This window comes from Saccharomycodes ludwigii, chromosome VII (assembly GCF_020623625.1).
Source record: "Saccharomycodes ludwigii strain NBRC 1722 chromosome VII, whole genome shotgun sequence".
NCBI lineage: Eukaryota > Fungi > Ascomycota > Saccharomycetes > Saccharomycodales > Saccharomycodaceae > Saccharomycodes > Saccharomycodes ludwigii.
In genome coordinates this window covers 571,923-593,354 of record NC_060206.1, presented here as the reverse complement: position 1 = coordinate 593,354, position 21,432 = coordinate 571,923, and the positions used below count along the sequence as shown (strand labels likewise).

At 31.8% G+C, this 21,432-nt stretch overlaps 7 protein-coding genes and 2 non-coding genes across 9 annotated transcripts; 6 read left to right on the top strand and 3 right to left on the bottom strand.

Annotated features, from left to right (window-relative positions):
• Positions 1-539: 539 nt before the first annotated feature.
• SSQ1 (Hsp70 family ATPase SSQ1) lies at positions 540-2,549 on the top strand (the record flags this gene model as incomplete). Its single annotated transcript, XM_046081184.1, has 1 exon — positions 540-2,549. One exon carries the CDS (start codon positions 540-542, stop codon positions 2,547-2,549), a length of 2,010 nt encoding a protein of 669 aa, XP_045932839.1.
• Positions 2,550-3,654: 1,105 nt separating this feature from the next.
• Positions 3,655-3,726, top strand: SCDLUD_005249. Its single transcript has one exon. It is a non-coding gene; the product is annotated as a tRNA-Met (tRNA).
• A 1,520-nt stretch (positions 3,727-5,246) lies between these two features.
• RGT1 (Rgt1p) lies at positions 5,247-9,998 on the top strand (the record flags this gene model as incomplete). The annotated part of the gene is made up of 1 exon (XM_046081183.1): positions 5,247-9,998. The coding sequence occupies one exon, from the start codon at positions 5,247-5,249 to the stop codon at positions 9,996-9,998; it is 4,752 nt and encodes a 1,583-aa protein (XP_045932838.1).
• Positions 9,999-10,888: 890 nt separating this feature from the next.
• On the top strand, positions 10,889-12,427 carry SCDLUD_005247 (UTP glucose-1-phosphate uridylyltransferase; the record flags this gene model as incomplete). Its single annotated transcript, XM_046081182.1, has 1 exon — positions 10,889-12,427. One exon carries the CDS (start codon positions 10,889-10,891, stop codon positions 12,425-12,427), a length of 1,539 nt encoding a protein of 512 aa, XP_045932837.1.
• A 607-nt stretch (positions 12,428-13,034) lies between these two features.
• Positions 13,035-15,608, top strand: TUL1 (ubiquitin-protein ligase TUL1; the record flags this gene model as incomplete). The annotated part of the gene is made up of 1 exon (XM_046081181.1): positions 13,035-15,608. One exon carries the CDS (start codon positions 13,035-13,037, stop codon positions 15,606-15,608), a length of 2,574 nt encoding a protein of 857 aa, XP_045932836.1.
• Positions 15,609-15,825: 217 nt separating this feature from the next.
• Positions 15,826-15,908, bottom strand: SCDLUD_005245. The gene has a single exon. It is a non-coding gene; the product is annotated as a tRNA-Leu (tRNA).
• A 1,101-nt stretch (positions 15,909-17,009) lies between these two features.
• SCDLUD_005244 (haloacid dehalogenase superfamily protein) lies at positions 17,010-17,852 on the top strand (the record flags this gene model as incomplete). The annotated part of the gene is made up of 2 exons (XM_046081180.1): positions 17,010-17,020; positions 17,153-17,852. The coding sequence occupies 2 exons, from the start codon at positions 17,010-17,012 to the stop codon at positions 17,850-17,852; spliced, it is 711 nt and encodes a 236-aa protein (XP_045932835.1).
• Positions 17,853-18,027: 175 nt separating this feature from the next.
• PRS3 (ribose phosphate diphosphokinase subunit PRS3) lies at positions 18,028-18,993 on the bottom strand (the record flags this gene model as incomplete). The annotated part of the gene is made up of 1 exon (XM_046081179.1): positions 18,028-18,993. The coding sequence occupies one exon, from the start codon at positions 18,991-18,993 to the stop codon at positions 18,028-18,030; it is 966 nt and encodes a 321-aa protein (XP_045932834.1).
• A 551-nt stretch (positions 18,994-19,544) lies between these two features.
• Positions 19,545-21,338, bottom strand: ETP1 (Etp1p; the record flags this gene model as incomplete). The annotated part of the gene is made up of 1 exon (XM_046081178.1): positions 19,545-21,338. One exon carries the CDS (start codon positions 21,336-21,338, stop codon positions 19,545-19,547), a length of 1,794 nt encoding a protein of 597 aa, XP_045932833.1.
• Between the last annotated feature and the right edge of the window lie 94 nt (positions 21,339-21,432).

Genomic DNA, 21,432 nt, shown 5'->3' with positions numbered 1-21,432 from the left:
AAAAAAGAAGAGAGCAGAATGAAAGCTTGGTGTAGAGTCAAAAGTTACTGTTTTGTATCTGATTTAAATAAATTATCGAATATTACGAAGAGGAGAAACTTCTTATTGATGCCATTGGTAATTCTCATATTTTTGCCTGTACAAATTTAAAAAAAAAAAAAAAGAAAAAAAAAAAAAAAAAGAAAAAAAAAAACGTGACCTTTTTCGGATATAAAAGGAAAATTGCTACGGACAAAATACGCATATGCTTATATGAAAATTTCCCATTCCCGCTGTATTTTTACATTGCCATCCCTTTTTTTTTTTTTTTTTTTTTTTAATTACTTGTAACTATTCTTTTATTATGCTTATCCTTTTTGTTCTTTTCCATTCTCATTAATTGTCATATAAAATCAGTTAATTAAAAACAATCTATAACGAAATACAATCGTTTATATACTAGACTTTCTTTTTTTCCTTTTTTCTTTTTTTTTTTTTTTTTGGTTGAGTGCATGATGCTACGTTCCAACATTATTAAAAGAAACTACTCATCCACCATAATGAAAAGATTGATCAATCAATACAATTCATGGCATATCGTCAAAAGAAATATTAACACCGCCAGTAATTCCAGTACCAGAGTTATTGGAGTTGATTTAGGCACCACAAACAGTGCAGTTGCCTATATTCCCAATGGTAATACATGCCCCCAAATAATAGAAAATGACATTGGTGGTAGAACAACTCCATCAATTGTTGGATATACGATTAGTAATAATAATAATAATAATGACTTCAACAAAGTTTTAGTTGGTGAATTGGCTAAAAGACAACAATTAGTTAATTCTAAAAACACATTTTACGCTACTAAACGATTAATCGGTAAGAAAACACAAGACATTCCATCAACTGAACTATCTAATTTACAATATAAAACTACCGCTACCAGCGACACTGTTCATGAAACAAATGATCAAGATATTGATTTGGTATTAAGCAATGGTGAGAAAATCACTCCTTTTCAGGTTGGTGCGGAAATTTTAAAGTATTTAAAGGATTGCAGTTCAAAATATTTAAATGAAAACATCAATAAAGCGGTTATTACGGTTCCTGCATATTTTAATGATTCACAAAGACAAGCCACAAAGCAAGCCGGCGTATTAGCTGGACTTAAGGTATTAAGGGTTGTCAATGAGCCCACGGCCGCCGCTTTGGCTTTCGGGCTGAATAACAAAGAAAACGGTATCATTGCAGTTTACGACTTGGGTGGGGGAACTTTTGATATTTCTATTTTAGACATTGAAAATGGCGTTTTTGAGGTACGGGCCACTAATGGAGACACACATTTAGGAGGCGAAGATTTTGATAATATTTTAATTGATTATGCACTTGAAAAGTTTTTGGAGGGGAGTTTCAATGGTAAGTTGAGCATGGAGGAATTAAGAGAGAATAAAGAACTAATGCAAAGAATTAAAGATGGCTGCGAGCAAGCTAAAATTGCGTTAAGCCATGTCACTGAAACCACAATAGATATTCCATTTGCAGTAAATAATAAACATTTAAAGCTAAAGATTACAGAGGAGGAACTAGACATAATGACTTTACATTTGATTAAAAAAACGTTACAACTCGTTAAGAAATGTTTAAAGGATGCCGATCTGGAACCTGAAGATGTTGATCAAGTTATATTTGTTGGGGGCATGACAAGAATGCCACGTATCAGAAAAGAGGTGGGCAAGCTATTTCCGGAAACAGTTAAGCTAAATACATCTGTTAACCCAGATGAAACAGTTGCTCTTGGTGCAGCAATACAAGGCGGTGTATTGTCTGGAGAGATCCAAAATGTCTTGTTATTAGACGTTACTCCATTAACGTTAGGTATCGAGACGTATGGTGGTGTTTTTTCTCCGTTAATCCCACGCAATACTACTGTTCCAATAAAGAAGACCGAAATTTTTAGCACTGGAGTGGATGGTCAGACTGGGGTTGATATTAGGGTATTTCAAGGCGAACGTGGGATGGTTAAAGATAACAAGCTAATTGGAGACTTAAAACTAAGTGGTATTCCAGCATTGCCTAAAGGTGTACCGCAAATACATGTCACATTTGATATTGATGCGGATGGTATCATTAATGTTAGTGCGTCAGAGAAGAGTTCTGGCAAGACTAAGAGCATAACTGTAATTGCTAATTCTGGTTTAACCGAAGAAGAAGTTAGCAAGATGATTCAAGAGGCAAATGAAAAGAGGGAGCAGGATTCAATAATAAAGACTAATGTTGAAATTTTAACAAAGGCTGATATTATGATTAGTGATACTGAGGCATCTTTCGAGAAATATAGGTCAAGCTTAGTTAAAGTTGACAGCGGTGATCAATATAAAAAAATTTTAATGGAGTTGCAAAAATTAAGAAAATTGATTGATGAATATAAGTTGGCAAATGAGAAAAATGATATTAAGAAACTATTATCTATCGAACGTGATTATTTAAAAGAAAGTACTGATCAGGTTCAGCATAAGTCATTGAAACTATTTCAACATGCTTCCAAGTTGCAAAAACAGGGGAACTGATGCTTGTACTAACTCGTTTGAAACACGTTATTTGCGACTGTATAACTAATTGATATTCTCAGAATACTTTTAAAACAGGATAATTTATCTTAACAAGCGTGCCATTTAGTTAATTATTGTGGTACTAAGATTAATTATCTCAAGTAGATAGTAAAAGCCGAATTCTATTTATTTATTTATTTACATTATTATTGTCAACTTAAATGCCTTTTTTCTTGCTACCCTATGAATATTTTTTGATGGTTTTATACATTATAATACACAATTCATGTAAGCTTGAATTAGGGAAAAAAAAAAAAAAAAAAAAAAAAAAAAAAAGAAAAATAGATAAGGAGAGGTGATGGTAGGGGATAAATGTGCATCCTAGTAAGCAATGCATCCAGGAGGATATGTTTATTACGTTGTAAATTTATGTTGAAAGAAACATAGCGTTTCCGGTAATAAATATTTACTTATTCCCCTTGTGATTTTTTTTCTAATTGACATATTTATAATAATATAAAGTGATTATAAAATAAGTTGCACATAATTATATTATCAATAAGCTGTAATGCCTTGGGCTATAACTCTGTACTTTTCGCTCTTCCTTTTCTTCTTCTTCTTGAAAGCTATTTTATTTCTTACTTTTAACAATTTAGTAGTTCGTATAAAACAGACACATAGTAAAGTTAGTTAAATACTTATGACACACACATGTATTTATATTATTATGATATATAGTGATGGTCTACAAGATGAACATGTCATAATATGAAATATTGATGAACACATATCACAATTAGTTATCGTAATTAGGTACCACGATTGATAAGCGCGATTAATAACAAATTAATAACCAAGTTCATGTAGAATCAACAATGAGATAAGGAAATAAGAATAAGATCTGAAACAATTAAGAAAAGTATAAAAGAATATCTTTCTGCATATTCTTCATGATTAATTTATAGTTTAAATAGTCTTTCTTATTATTATTATTATTATTATTATTATATAAATCATTTATACAAAAACCGAAATAAGACAAAAAAAAAAAAGTTACCGAATGATTAATAAGTAATTACTGCAAGTAATAATGAAGGATATCTTGTAATAAGACATGAAGTTGAGCGCCGTGGCGCAGTGGAAGCGCGCAGGGCTCATAACCCTGATGTCCCTGGATCGAAACCAGGCGGCGCTAAATTTTATTTTTTTCAGTTTCCTTTCAACATTTTTTTTTTTTCCCCCATATTTTTAATTTATGTGTCTATTTGTTTTGTTTGCTTAGAATTAGCGGAACACCCCCCGCTTTTTTTTAATATATTTACGTGATTTTCTGCTTTAAAAAAAAAAAAAAGGTTTAAAATCCGAAAAAAACAAATTACAAGATGAAAAAAGGGGTAAACTGAACAAGTTTATTTATATGTAACAGCCCCGGGATTAACCACCCCACTCTTTTGCTTCCCTCTTATAGCGGCATCACGGATTTATTTTTTAGGGATTTAAAATAAAATAAAATAAACTAAATTAAATTAAATTAAACTAAATTAAATTAAACTAAATTAAACATTATCAATTACAATCAAAAATTTAACTACATGAACACAATTTTTTTTTTATCCGGGAATTTCAAAAACAAACTGAAAAAAAAAAAGAGGTTGAGAAAATGATGCACCAAATAATTGTATATGACAGGAAGGATCTAACAGGATTAAAAGAGCCTTTCTGAAATAATCGGTGAAACTTTTTTTTTTCTTTTTTTTCTTCTTTTTCCTGGATGATAATTTCAATTAAGAATCCGGAGGCAATGGACCGTACGTCCCAGTTGTTGATTCTCGGCCATATTAAATACTTGCTGAATTGTACTTTTATTTTAGCATTTTCTCAACACGAAAGTATGAAACAAAAAAAAAAGATGAACAGCCATTTAATAACGGTTTCTTTAATGGAAAATGTGTAGATCTAATTCAAAAGCCCAAGAAAAATAAATAAGTAAGTAAATAAATAAATTAAAATTAAAAAAAAAGGGAAAAAAAAAATGTCGTACGATTTTTTTCCAGTATTATTGTTATTGGAAGAAAAAAACAATGACAAAAAATGGGTTATTTTTACAAGTTTTTAATTAATTGCCATATAAAAAATAAAATTCTGTAATAAATGCTGAATGTGTTATTATTATACATCATCTTTCAAGGACAGCCTCCTCCATCAAGCCAGTCAGCCAGCCCGCATAAAAAAAGAGAGAGAAAAAAAGAAAAAGAACGCTGCGGGGAATTGCTGAGCAGGAGGGGGCGAGGGGGCCCCAAAAACCAAATTATTTTTTTTTTATTTTTTTCCTCTTTCTTTTTTTTGATACAAACAAATTTAATAAGTCTCATTTCCTTTTCCCTTTCTTCCTTTTTTGCTATTATTCTTATAATAAAAACTCTCTTTTGTACAAGATTTCTAACCAATAATCACTCTAATTTTAAAGACACAACTATATATATATATAAATGGAATACCAAAGATAAAGGCTTAAATAAAATATAGCATAGAAAAGGAAAACAAGAGTGAGGAAAATTAAACTTACCATTGGGTTTGATTTTTATACTGAAATCAATATTTTAGCATCATAAGCAAATACGCAATTTTTATTTTTATTTTTTATTTTTTATTTTTTATTCCATTCTGTGTATTTGTGAATACTAAAAGATATATGACGTGCAGCATCCAAAAATTATGAAGAAAGAACCCATTTTGAACAATAATCAATTCAACAATAATAATAATAATATATTAAGTGATTTAAAAACTCCAACACCCATGACCACTTCTGATACCACTAATAGTAGCAATAACGTTACAGCAGCACCTGCGATCAATACAAGTAATAAAACAATCAAGAAAAGGAGCAAAGTTTCGAGAGCATGTGATCAATGTAGGAAAAAAAAAATTAAATGTGAACGTACTGAACAAGGCCAGTTATGTGCCGGCTGTCTTAAATCTGGTGAAGTCAAATGTACCTTTGACAGGATTCCATTGAAAAGAGGTCCTTCAAAGGGGTATGTTAATGAAAAAAAGAGAAAAAAAACTAATGAAGGAGGTGAATATATAGAAGAGGATGCAATTAATAAAAAAAGTGGTAACAGTAATCATTCCTCTACTCCTTCTTCTGGTAACATGAACAGAAATATAAGTCAACAACAACAACAACAACAACAACAACAACAACAACAGCAACAAAGGAGCAACAAGTTAAGTATCTCTAGTAGCATAAGTGCAAATAATGCTACAAGTAATGCTGCCATGTTGACTTCGCCATCTAGCAATATGATAACACGGAATTTAAGTATAGGGACTAGCGGAGCTCTACTTGGGGCACAGTCTTCTTCTGTCTTTAACAATAACAACAAAGTACCATGGAATAATATGGCAACAACTACTACCGCTACTAGTGCTGTTAATACTGGTAACACTACTACCGCTACTAATACTACTAATAATGTTTCATTACCGCCTTTAACACAATATTTTCCAACAGGCAATGCTACTCCAAATTTAATAAATACACCAAGTAATAATAATAATAACAACAATAATAATAAGGGCAATAAAAATATTAACCAATCAGTAGCGAATAACGTCTCAACGAATAACAACAACAACAACAACTTATTTATTCAATCACCCACCCAAAATGGGTCTATAAATAACGTTACAGCACAGCAACCGTTTTGGAAAGTTCCTTATCACGAATACCAACAAAGGCGGAGTTCATTAGATTCAATGAGTAGCGAATTTTCTGTAAATAATCCATTTAATAGTACTAACCTAAATACTGCCGGCAGCAGTAATAATATGCTCAGTGCGACTATAAATAGTGTGGGGAATAATAACAATAATATTCAGGGTCATTATAGAACCAATAGTACAACTGGAAGTGTAATAGTGAGTAATAACGGTAACATAAACAATAATAATAACAACACTAATTTATTACAACCTACGATATCAAATACCTCTTCCCTAAGCTCAAACTTCTTCAAGACCAGTAATATTGGCAACATTAACCAACGTGGCAGTCAAGTGTATTTACCGTTTCCTAATGATCAGCCTAATAGTAATGTCGGTACCGGGATACCTGTCTCTACTGGAGTCATTTTAAATGGCATTGTTAATAGTAAGATAAACAATAATAATACTAGTAACGACATTAATACCAATACTGTTGCTACCAATAATAACAACAGTTTATTAGAGGGTCAAAGTAGGGTACAATCTCCTTTATTAAAAGAACCTTTCCAAACATCAAGAAAAAACAGTTTTATAAGTGAAGCCATGTCTCCAACAACAATGAGCAACATTAATAACAATAATAATATTAATAGCGCTGGGATTGATATGAGTATGAAAAATAACAACAATGCCACAAACATTAGCACTGTTAATAATACTAGGGAAGCTAGTTTTAGCAATTTTATTACGCCGCAACAACAAGCTTCTTATATGTTTCAAGCCTTTGAATTACAAAGGCAACAACAGCAACAGCAACAGCAACAGCAACAGCAACAGCAACAACAACAACAGCCACAGAACTACAACCAGCATACTCATCAGTATCAAAAGATAAAGAATAAACCAGAAAATAACACCAATACAGCAAGGACACCAACCAGGAGGAGAAATAAGAAAGTTATAACCAATAATAACACCTCTTCCATTGCCAATGCCAAAAGTGACAATAATAGTCAGACAAACAGTATAAGCAACCAGGGCAATAACACACCCGATTCAATTTCTTCTGCAGTATCCATAGAAGACATGTTTGGAAAAATCAATGAAGTTGATTTGATTAACATTTATTACGAGTACATTCATCAATATTTCCCAATCATCCCAATAAACAAAACGACATTAACTAATGAAACCTTGTTATTAAACACACAAGGTGGCATCTCACAGATACATGAATTGAATAACTACGTGTTACATTGGTTTAGGAATTCTTTAGAAATATTGGTTAGAATAACTTGTAATAGTAGCAGTAGTAATAGTAACAGAGGCAGTATCAGCAAGAATGGCAATGTGGCAAACAGCAATAAAGGTTTTGGTAATAGTACCAACTCTTTAAATAATCGTCATAGAAGCGTTAATATGGGCGGCAGTCCGTCAGTTATAATAAATGATCCTCTCTATGAAAAAAGTTGTTTTATTACTACGTTAAACGAAATATTTCAGAAAGTTGTTGATGTTCATCCCAAATTTAGAGAAAATTCTAGACTTATCAGTGGAAATTTGAAGATTATTTATCTAAGCATTTTTATTATTTTGAATTGGATTTTACTGTATATTGGGTATGATAACTCATTTGTGTTGGGAATGAGTGTCACTGTTTTCAATGAATTTAAGAATTATAAAATGATCCTTAATGAAGATTATATTAACGATGATAATTACGATGCTGACGGCGATACTCGCAATAGCGACGACTGCGATACTAACAATATCAATGCTCGAGATAAAAATAATCTAAACACTTTGATTTTCCAAAGACTATATATATTATTGATTATATTTGATAACTTCCAAAGTTGTTCATTTGGTGTACCTAAACTATTGACTATTCCAATCAGCGATGAATTGTTAATAGATGTTTTCGGATTTCAAAACTATAAGGGTAGTGGTACCAAAACCAATGATAGGAATATAATTGTTACAAAGTTTGATGTTGACAATGACAAGAATAAAATTTTATTTATATTAAGCTCTTTAAAGTTGGGCTCTTTTATCGGAGATACATGCATAAATAGATTACTACTGAATTTAAGAGGTACGCCACAGTATTTTATGGATAGTTTAAGTTCTCAATCCAGTGTACTACTTGTAGAATTGATGGGTAAGAGGGAACTTTCCAACCTTAGTGATTCAAATAATGTACTATACAAGGTTGGAAGCACTGCAACTCCATTGCTTTTTATTAAAATGTTACAATTGAAAAACGATTTAATACTAAACCTGATTTTAAATTGCGGAGAAGATACTATTGAATTAGTTGATAATGGCAGTACATTTACCATCAATAATATTACTATTACCGATGACAAATTAAACAAGTTGTTGAATTTATGTAATGTTGTTTGTGATTTAATTTCTACAATTTTAGGAATTTTACAAAGATTAATTAAATTTAATATTACGAATAGCATTGATAGAGAATATTACAATTCCAGTGTTGCCAACGGTTCTACAGTAAACAGGAATTCTGATTCTAACAACAACAACAATAGTAATAATAATAATGGTAATAATAATAACAACAGTGGCAATGATAACGGTATTAACAATAACACTAGTACTACTAATAATATTAATGATGCTGTGGTTAATATTTCTGCCTCGTCCAATTTTTTATTAGATGATAATTTTAGGGGTATTTCAGGCGATAAAAATGAATCAAAAGAAGAAGGAGAAGAAGGAGCAGATGAGAATGGTGACGACGAATTTTCTGTCGCTTTATATAAGGGCAAGATTAATCCATTTTTAATATCTATGTTGAAACAATGTTATTTTTTAGTCCATCAAATACGACAGTTACCTAGCTTATTAATTAGCGATTTAATGAAAGAATCAGCACTGGTGTACTCCAATTCTACTAACATTAATAGTAACCCTAATAATATAATGGAACAACAAAAAAGTGTACAAGAGATGGTTGTTAATTTAAGTAATGCATTACAAAACATTGTTACTATTACTAGTTGTATTAATACAATAAAACCTTTTAGATTGCTAGATTATTCTACTAATTCGCCGGTTACTAATAGGATTACCAGTAACAGCAGTCAAGATATTTCTTCATTAACACCTGGTATGATGACAAGTAGTAAGCTTAACTCTGGAAGCAAGAGTTTTTCCAAGCCTTCTACACCTTCTATGACTAATTACGGTACCGTCGTTGGTAGTGACAATACTACTAGTAATAATAACAATAATAGTAATAGTAATATTAATAGTAATAATAATAATAATAATAATAATAATAATAATAATAATAATAATAATAATAATAATAATAATAATAATAATAATAATAATAATAATAATAATAACACGGTAAATTTTAATGACGGTAATTCCAACGATGGCGGGAGTAGTAGTATTATAACTAACAACAGCAATATCAACTCAAAAGTAATCACCGGTAACAACGTGGGTAGTAATGATTCATCTACGTCCACTATATTTGGTATATGCTTTGGCAAAGGAATTTATAGTCATACATGCAAAAATCGACATAGTGGCGGAAAGAAGAATAACAATGGCAACAATAATAATAATTGCTATATGTGCAGGACATTTAACAAGAGAAAATTAAAATACTTGAAGAAAATAGTTAAAAACGAAGAAGATTTTAATAAGGTGTTAAATAGTCCATACGGGGATTGTGCATTGAAATTGATTGATGATAACGAATTGGGATGGTTTAATTAAGTATATTATAAAGGGGGATGGTGTATGTGTATGAGGTTACGCGATTGTGTAAATAGATTGTGTGATATAATTGTATGATATTTTAGATAGTAAATAAACCATTATAATAAAAGAGAGATTTCTAGAAAAAGAAAAAAAAGCACGGGGTAAGTGAGAATGATCTCTTTGTACGAGAGTTGTGATAGGTATTTTTAATTTGGATTTAATTTAATTTAATTTTTTTAAGGGGGAAGGGAGCGTTTTTCCCCCTTTTGAGCAGAAAAAGGTTCTTATTTTCTAGATTTGAGGGAAAGTGGGAACAGGGGGAAGAAGAACAGCTAGCCAATGCAACGGGGAAATGGGAAAATGAGAAATGGGAAAATGAGAAATGGGAAAATGAGAAATGGGAAAATGAGAAATGGGAAAATGGGAAAATGGGAAAATGGGAAAATGGGAAAATGGGAAAATGGGAAATAGGGTACAAGATTAACCTTTTTTTTTTATTTGTTTAGAAAAACAAAAACAAAATTAAAATTAAAATTGGTTATATTTTTTCTTTGTGGGGAAAAAGACGAGCACGAGTAAACTTTTTGTAATTTTGTATTTGTATTTTTTTTTTTTTTTTTTTTTTTTGGTATTTAAAAACATAAAATTGCCGCTGTTGTTATTTGAAACATAAACGTGAGATTTATTTTTCTGTCTTGGTTTTTTCTTCTTCTTCTTCTTCTTTTAACTTCTCTTCTTTAAATGTTTCTTCCTTTCTTCATAACAACTCCTATTTCTTTTGTATTTCTATTCTTACTCCTTTCCATTATTTTATCTACTTTGTCAAGATCTAAAACATAATAAAACACATAAAGAAACAAAGGTAAGAAGCATATAACAAAAACAAAAAAAACAAGAAAAAGAACATGTCATCAACAACACCAATTCCTGATATGAAGAAACATATCAAAACTCATTCTACCTATGCATTTGAAAATAATACAAATAGTGTTGCCGCTTCTCAGATGAGAAATGCTTTAAACAAATTGGCCGACGATCCAGCTTTAGCCAAGAGTAACGATGAGGAAACACGTGCTCGTTTTGAAAGGGAATTGGATTCTTTTTTCAGTTTGTTTAGAAGATACTTGGCTGAAAAGTCAGATGACAGCTCTCTGGTCTGGGACAAAATTAAATCCCCAAATCCAGATGAAGTTGTTCCATATAGCTGTTTTTCCGAAGATGCCGCTTTAGACCATTCTAAAAACTTGGACAAGTTGGCTGTCTTAAAGTTAAATGGTGGTCTAGGTACTTCTATGGGGTGTGTTGGCCCAAAGAGTGTTATTGAAGTTAGAGATGGCAACTCATTTTTGGATTTATCTGTCAGACAAATTGAATATCTAAATAGAAAACACGACAGTGATGTTCCTTTGTTGTTGATGAATTCTTTTAATACTGATAAGGACACTGAACATTTAATTAAGAAATATACTGCCAATAGGATTAGAATCAGATCTTTTAATCAATCTAGATATCCAAGGGTTTTCAAAGATTCTCTATTGCCTGTTCCTAAAAAATTTGACGATCCATTAGATTGTTGGTACCCACCAGGTCATGGTGATTTGTTTGAAAGTTTACATTCCAGTGGTGAATTGGATGCTTTAATTGCCCAGGGGAGGGAAATTTTGTTTGTTTCTAATGGTGACAACTTGGGTGCTACTGTTGATTTGAAAATTTTAAATCACATGTTGGAAACTGGTGCCGAATACATTATGGAGTTGACCGATAAGACCAGAGCCGATGTTAAAGGTGGTACTTTAATTAATTACGACGGGAAGGTCCGTTTATTAGAAGTTGCCCAAGTACCTAAGCAACACGTGGATGAGTTTAAAAATATTAGAAAATTCAAGAATTTTAACACTAACAATTTATGGATCAATTTGAAGGCCATTAAAAGATTAGTCGAAGGTGGTTCTTTGCAAATGGAAATTATTCCTAACTCCAAAACTATCACTAGAGATGGCCATGATATCAATGTTTTACAATTGGAAACTGCTTGTGGTGCCGCTATCAGATTTTTCAACGGTGCTCACGGTGTTGTTGTTCCAAGATCTAGGTTTTTGCCGGTCAAAACTTGTTCTGATTTGTTATTGGTTAAGTCAGACTTATTCCGTTTGGAACATGGTGCATTGAAGTTAGATCCAAACAGATTTGGACCAAATCCATTGATAAAGTTGGGGTCTCATTTTAAGAAGGTTAATAATTTTAATGAAAGGGTTTCCCATATTCCAAAGATTTTGGAGTTGGATCATTTGACCATTACAGGGAATGTATTTTTGGGTAAGAACGTTACTTTGAAAGGTACTGTTATCATTGTTTGTAGCGAGGGTCAAAGAATTGATATTCCGAATGGCAGTGATTTGGAAAACGTTGTTATTACTGGTAATTTACAAATCTTGGAGCATTGAGAAGCGTACCTTTTATTTTGTTATTATGTTCTATATATATATATATATATATATATGTGATATCTAGATAACTGTTGATAATATTAGTTGCAACAATAACAATAATCTAAAGGGCTTTAGTATCTATGTAATATATATACATACGTTAAACATAGAAAAAAAAAGAACAAAAAAAGAAACTTTTATATTGATTTAAACTTATTCATTGACTAAGTCAGTTTAATGTGTTGATGTTTCCAGACCAAGTATTAAAAATTGCATATTTTTTTTTTTTGTTTTTCGTCTCTTGTTTTTTTTATGCCATTTTTCTCTAACAAAAAAAGAAAAAAAAAAAAAAAAAAAGGGGGAAAGAAATGAAAAGCAAAAAATTTGGAAAAAAATTGTAAAGGCGAGGAAGGCAAAAATGATATAGTAATTATGAGTTGATAGTACTCCAATAACAACTTTCAATACCACAAACCACACTACAATTCCAATTTTAAAACATAGCCATCATAAAAAAACAAACAAAAAAAACAAAAAAAGAAAAAAAAAAATACCTCCAGGAGACTACTTTGAACTAACTTATTATACTAGTAAAAAAAGAATATAGAATAAAAAGAATATAATGGAGATTAATGGTAATACCCTATTTTTCATACTTTTTTTCATATTCTTCTTAATATCATCGCCGAAAAATCCTGATGGTACAACGTCTCAATATGAATCGAAACAACTAAAAAGAATAAGGGATCAATTAGGCTATGAATTTGAGTACATGAAAAATAATATGACTTTTAATAGTCTAGTGGGAAACATTACTGGGTTTAGGTACTCATACAATGACATGGCCTTAAATCACAAAGATTATAAAACATATTTTCATAATGATAAAAACAGTGTTGATAATGGGGACAAAAATAAAGATGATAAAGTTATTGGTTTCCCACTTCCTGGAAAGGATTACACTTCTGGCTGGAAAGCTTTTAGCAGTGATTCACAAATATTGCCCCAGTACATTTTAGACAAAGTTAAAAATAGCATATGGCAAGATGATAAGGATGATACTAGTGATGGCGAATATCCTTGGAATATAAGTTCGTATCTAAGGGGGAGTCTAAATTTAGAATCACATGATGAACAAAACACAATACACATGCCAGTACCTAAATATTTTCAAGGCACTAAAAATAATTTTGATTATTTAGATGATACAGACGCTGGTGATGGTTCTATTAACGATGATTTGGCTTTGATACTTGACACACCACCCTATGGTGATTTTTTTATGAATGACACTACATTATTTGAAGAAAAATTAAAAAAAAGATTAAATGTGAGCAGTGTTTCAAATAAAAGTAAGTTGACCTTTTCTATTGACCAGCTTTTCACGTTTAATGATCGTTGGAAATTTTTAAATTTAAATTGTAGACTAGATTCCTATTTCCGCGATACCCTAATTTTTAAAGGATTATATGATAAAAAGTATGGCAAATTGTTCATTTATACCCAAAGTGCAAAATTTCATCCCCTTTTTGTGTTACCACACTACTACTTGGGCTGTTCTGAAACGGAATTTAATGAGTTGAAAAAATTTGTTGAGTATCATTGGAATGAAACGGATTACTTGACCAGTTTTAAAATGAATGATTTTAAAAACTGGTACAAAAGATCAATGGAAACTTGCGAATTTGTTGGATTTTTTCAACTTGAAAAATGGGATGGATACGATTCTGCAAAATCAGAGTTATTGGAAAAAGAGCTACAGAACCCTACTGGCAGACCGATTAACGTTAAAAAAACACCCTTGCTAAACGTGTCCAAGGGTATACTATATTCCCCGGACTGTGGTGATTATTATAACTTGGGCGAACTAATGGGCGAAAGAAAGGAAATTTTCCAAATTAAAACAAGACATGATCTTTTAATATTTTTCATGATACCCTTTGTTTTGGAAATATATTTTTTCTTGGTCCAGATGGTTTTCACCAACACGCCTTCCAAAACAAACAAAATTTCAAGAACTATGATCGATATAATAAACATGACGGATGGGGCATTTGCATTCTTGTTTATTTTAGGCACTGTGATAACTCAAGCGCTTTTCACAATTGACATTTTGATTTCCTTTTTAATCAGTGTTTTAGCATTTATTTTTGAATACATGTACATGTGCTGCATAATAATGTCACAAAGCACTGAGAGACGGATAAGCTGGGTGAGAATTATAACTCGATGGCTGCGAAGAAGAAGAGAGAGTTCTGGCACCTCGAATGGTTCCGGTGTCGAAACCACAAATGACAATGATACCGACCCACCGCTAATTATTCCTGATGAACAGGCTACTCAACTGAGTGTTCGTAAAAGAAGCTTGATTAAGCTTGTAATTTTGCTAATGGTTATGCTGCCAATCTTTACCAAGTCGTATGACACACGGAAAGTTTTCGAGTATGTTGGTGTTACTCTTGCTAATTCTTATATGGTTCCTCAGATTTTAAAAAATTGTGTTGCCAGTGTTAACAATAATAATGTCGTTGCTTCTTTAAACAATTCTGTTAGCTCGCCAGATCAGTACCCTTTCAATTTTTTTTATTTTATCGTTGGATTTAGTTTGGCTAGGTTAATACCATATTATTACCTATACGGAGTTGCATCAAACTCTTTTTATCACCATACAAACTACAAATATTTATTTATATTAACGGGCTGGGTTGTTTTTCAAATAATAGTATTATACATTCAAAAGAGATATGGCGGAAATTCTATTATACCTAAGTTTATTGTAAAGAAATTGGATAAAATTCTCGATATAGGTAAACTTTATGATTACCATCACAAATTATCAAGACAGGTTTTTGAAGAAAATGGCAGAGTGTTTGAATGCCCAATTTGTATGAATGAAGATGACCCAATAATTATGCCAGTTGAGATGGAACAAGAGGATAATAACCCAGCGATTAATCGAGAACAGCAAGAGGGAGGAGAAGATAATGATGCTGATGGAAATGAAAATACACCTTTATCATCCACTTCTAAATGTAAATCGGGTTCAATTGCGACAGATAGTACCAATGTCACTACTGACATTCAAGATTACATGATAACGCCGTGTGATCATGTTTTCCATTCCAAGTGTTTGATTACTTGGATGAATCGTAAATTGCAATGTCCGGTGTGTAGAGCACCTTTGCCTCCATTATAGTATGTATAAGATGTGACGATGTTTAGGATTGATTTATATATAAACATATAATTATTTTGAAAAAAGGAAAAGAAATATGCAACTATTTTATATCTTTTATCGGTGAAGTTACTTTTAATTTTTTTTTTTTTCCCTCACTCCCCACCCCTCTGTACATATTGAATTGGTGGGAACATTATGGTTAAAGCACTGAAAAAAAAAAAAAAAAAAAAAGGTATGAAGGATGCGAGGTTCGAACTCGCGCGGACACCGTCCAACAGATCTTAAGTCTGCCGCCTTAGACCACTCGGCCAACCCTCCAATAGATTCGTTAATGTTGTGTCACAGAAAGGGTATACTAAAGGGGGCAAGGTTAGTAAACAGATTTAATACTTTACTATTTATATCAAGACAGATGTAATAGTTTGTTGCTTGATCTTTTATATACTTTTTAACTAATAAAACTGTAGCTTATACATTTTCATAATCAACTACTCTAAATAAATCATCTTTTTATATATGATTTCTTTTCACCTTTTACCTTATGTTTGTGTTGACCTTTTCCAATGTTTCGTCGTTGTCCGCCGGGCATATTTTCCTTCTTGCGGCGGTCCCCGTATGTTTAGTACTCTCTGTATTCTCGAAAGTACTTGCATCTCGTATAGACCGTGATAAACACAATTCTACTTCATAACAATTAATTCTATAAGCATAGTTCAGTATTAGTCGTAGTAATTATGGACTCGAACTTTGATAATTAATTTTTTGTTTTATTTCGTTCTTTACATACAATAAAGATTATTTAAAACTGTAAATCAATCGTGCAGAATATCATGAATGGTATTCTTTCCTTTTATACTATTCGCGTTGTTGATTCTGCTTTAACATGATCGGTGGTGTAGTACTAGTCATTCTTGTCGATCATGATAACTAACCTCGATTACTATCTTGTTTTTTTATGAGTGTTAGTTGTAATATATGTTTACTTTGTTTCATATTATGACAACTAAATATCATGAAGTGAGCTAAAATAATAGTAAGTGATTAGTATGAGGTAACTTCATGTGATAAAATATCATAGAACATCACGTTTATAAACAGGTATTTCAGTAAGCGTATTGAGAATGTTTTCTTGTGCGCATTATCACAGCCAACTAAACTATGCGAACAACTGTTCTCTTTTTATTTCATTTCATATCCTTTTCATTTTTTTTTTTTTTTTTTTTTTTTTTTTTTTTTTTTACGACCAAGGTATAATCTTACACCAACTTTTATTATTATTGATTTTTGAATTCGAAATTAGTTCAGATAGCTTGGGACACATTAACTTTTGAAATCCACATAATTCCTCGACTGTTTTTGAAATAAAGATAACTATATACATATATAGAATTCCCTCCTCAGCAAAAGAAGAAAGGAAAAATGAACAAAAAGTATGTATACGGATAAAATAAACAAATAACATGGTCAAATGATCAATAAATGTGTTTTAAAAGATCTAAATTATTAACTTTTATTTGAAATATCAATTTTTTTCTTTTTTTTTTTTTTTTTCTATTGTATAGAATTGAAGCATGCTTGTTTGATATGGATGGTTTGCTGATAAATACCGAGGATATATATACCGAGGTATCCAATGAAATTTTATCAAAAACAAATAAAGGACCAATGACCTGGGATTTTAAAATTCAGTTGCAAGGACTGCCTGGTGACCAAGCAGCTGCAAAAATGATAAAACATTATGATTTACCTTATACTCTACAGGAATTTGAAAAATTAAACGTAGAAAGCCAAAAAGGCAAATGGACTCAAGCTCAATTTTTACCTGGTGTCAAAGAATTGCTACTATATTTGAAAAAAGATAAAAAAATGCCAATAGCATTATGTACATCATCCAATGTCAGTAGATTTGAGGGTAAAACCAGTCATTTAAAGGAAATTTTCAATTTGTTTGACGTCGTTATTACTGGCGATGATAAAAGAATTCCAAAGGGCAGAGGCAAGCCATACCCAGACATTTGGAAAGTTGGATTGAATCAATTAAATCAATTGTACAACAAGACTATAACTCCTGATCATTGTCTGGTTTTCGAAGATGGTGTTTTGGGCTGTCAATCTGGTATTAGATTTGGTGCATATGTTATTTGGGTCCCTCATCTCAAGGCCTATGAACATTTGCCACCTCCCAGTGAAGTTTTAGGTGAGCAAGGGGAAGTTTTAAAAGATTTGACCGAGTTCAACCCAAATAAGTTTAATCTGGGATGATTTGTATATATATATATATATATATATATGTGTGTGTGTGTTTATAAACGTACTAATATATTTTTAATAAGGAATAATAAAAGTAAGTGACAAGATAAAAAGTAGAATAAAATAATAACAACAATAATAATAATAAAAGGTTAAAGTTTTGCAAAAAAAAAATAATAAAAGCCTATTATAGTGGAGCGTTTCTAAATAAATATGAAATACTCTCACCGTTGTGCAAACGACGAATACTTTCAGCTAAAACCGCACTTATATCAATAACATCTAATTTTGGACAAATAGCCATCTTGGCCTCGAATGGAACTGTATTAGTACAAACAACTTTATCCAATCTAGAATTATTAATATTTTCAACGGCTCTACCACTCAAAACACCATGTGTAACAATGGCAATAACACCTCTAGCACCGTTACCCAGCAAAGTTTCAGCAGCTTTGGCCAAAGTACCACATGTATCGGCCATATCATCCACAATGATACAAACTTTATCGGTAACATCACCAACTAAAACCATACGACTGACTTCGTTGGCTCTAGCTCTTTCCTTGTGAATTAATGCAAAATTTAGATCTAAACGATCGGCCAATCCAGCAGCTCTCTTTGCACCACCAGCGTCCGGAGATATGATGATACTATCCTTATATGGAACGTTTTCTTTAATATATTTAACGACACTTGGTTCCGCATACAGGTTATCCACTGGAATATCGAAAAATCCTTGGATCTGAGAAGCATGTAAATCCATGGTGATTACATGGTCACAGCCAGCGGTAGTCAACATGTCAGCCATTAGTTTGGCAGTAATGGGAGCTCTTGATTTATCCTTCCTATCTTGCCTAGCATATGGAAAATTAGGAATAACAGAGGTTATTCTCCTAGCACTAGCAGTTTTACAAGCATTGATCATAATCAATAACTCTATAACACGATCATTCACGACACCGCTACCGATTTGAGTGATGATAAAAATGTCTTGATCTCTAACAGATTCTCCAATAGAAAACAAAACTTCACCAGTAACATCTCTTTTAAACTTACAATCAGTTAATTTTAAACCCAACCTGGTAGATACCAACTCGGCTAAACCTCTATGAACGTCTGGGGCTAATAACTTGATAGAATTTGTTGCAACCATTGTTTAACGGGATTTTGTTTGTAGGATAGAATTGTTTTACAGTTTTAATGTGATTTGTTGTTGTTTTGGGGCAAAAAGAGACCAAAAATAGTTTTTTTTTTTATTGAGTGTGTAATGTGCTAGAGAGCTATAGTCTACAGCTTGCTTTCCTCTTAAAAAGAAAAAAGGAAAAAGGGAAAGAAAAAAGGAAAAAATTTACATTAATTGAGAGATATTACAAGTATTTAAACTTTCCTTTGTGGGAATGAGTTCATTCGAGTAATAGACGGACAATCCGAGTAATAAGTTGAATAAAATGGAAGTAAGAAAATGTTAAAAGAAGAGAAAAAACATAGAACAATTTTAGGCCTTTCGCTGTTTTCCTTTTTTTTCTTTTTCTTTTTCTTTTTCTTTTTCCAAATGAAAGATAAGCGAAACGGAGGCGAAAAATTAAAAAAAGAGAAAAAAAAAAAAAAGAAACGTTTGTTTCCGTTCAAAGTGATACACACGTGACTGAAAATGAATGAATAAAAAAAAATGCATTCCTGGCAGCAGATTCAAGCATGGCTTCTTCATTTCTTCCTTTTCTTTTTCTTTTTCTTTTGGTTTTTACAAAAGAGTTCAGATACTGGTTGTGTCTCTTTAATGATGATACTCCCCTCTTTTATCTCATCATTGTTTTCGGCTCCCTCAATCGTAGACTTGGCTTCTAAATGAAACATTAAATCAGCTAAAGTCCTTTTCAACTCTTCATTTTCTATCTGCGATTTTTTACTACTGGATTCCAAATCTCTAAGGGTTGCTGTCACACTCTTCATTTTCAATTTGATGTTTTCACTAGCAGCTTTCTCCAATTCATATTGTTCGGTAAGCTCTTTTATTTTTTCCGATTGTTTCATCACTGACTCAAGTTTTTTGGAAACAATTTCGTTTTTCCTTTCCATATCTGAAATTTTACGAGAATAAAACATTTCCTGCGATTCTAATTGCGACAATAATAGTTGAATGTATTCTAAATCATCCGAATTTGATTTCGTTATGTCTCCCCCGCTCGATGATCCACTTTTGTTCTTGCCATAATGTGTGTTATTAGTGATATCACAACTATTACTACCGTTGTCATCCATATTACAATTACTATCGTCATTATTATTATTATTACCACCACTGACACCCGCACCAGAAATCGCACTGACTTCAACCAATTTTCCATCCTCTTGGTTTTGTACAATTCGGTGCACGTACTTATCATCTGCATAATCCCATACACGCGAAGTTCTCATATCAATCGAAAAGCAATGACCAGTTAGTTTATAATGATCTATCGCATGTTTGCCCACATACCTACTGCAGCCAATGTGGCCGCATATTAAACAGCACCATAAATTTGTTTTAGAATCACATTCTGTACATTTAGCTCTTAAATCATTATTATTAAAACTATAACGACAAACTGGGCATTTGGAATTGGTACATCTATCTAAACAATTACAGTGAAAGGTGTGTTGGCATTGAATTGTTATTAGCCCTGTAACGGCACTATCCATTCGTTCTAAGCAGACTGGACATATGGGTAACTCTAAAAACTTTTTGGTATCATTAGTATCATCATTATTAACAGTGCTATGTGTTGTTGCTGTTGTTGTTGTGATAAACGGATCACTCAATAAATAGGGTATGCTTTTTTCATTATTTGCAGGAAGTTGTCTTTCCTTAAATAAGGTGGTACTGAATATTATTTCATTTATTACTCCCGTTTTGACATAAGTAGAATTTAGTTTAAACCCATTAAACATTTGTTGGAAAAAAACACAGTCTTCGGATCTATGAAAGTTAATTAACATCATATGATAATAGCAATCAATCCCATCCAAACTATTCTGTTGTAATACCCTCAGATGTGAACACTTGGAGAAGAAATCATCGCCACCAGAGCTTTTTCGCGCAAATTCTTCTTTGATTTTTTTCAAAACTTGTGACAATTCCAAATCGTAGTAAAACAAACAACACATAGTATTGTCAGCAGTAACAATTTTCCTCATTGTTTCTCCCCTTTTACTTTCGTAGTGATTCTGATCATTTGATTTGAAAAGCCTAATTATCCCCTGATCTTCATAACTCGAAACAATTTCGTTGTTGCTATCATATGAATTCATGTTTATATAATTAATTTTAAGTTTTGGTGTTTGTATCAATGGTTGCCCCTCTGCACTACTTATAATTGTACGTTTATTCTTGAAAGTACCAGTCACTGTCAATTGCCCTTCTTTAAAATATTTAAATGTGTTTAATACAGAGTAACTATTATCTAATTCCACCTTAATACTATAATGACTAATTTGTTGGCCAGGGAATAAGATTTCCATTTGAAAAATGTTATACCACTTTAACACGGTACCAAGTCCTGTTTTGGTTATCTTGTAGTTTAGAGAACTTTATAAAATATCTTTTGGTCCATTG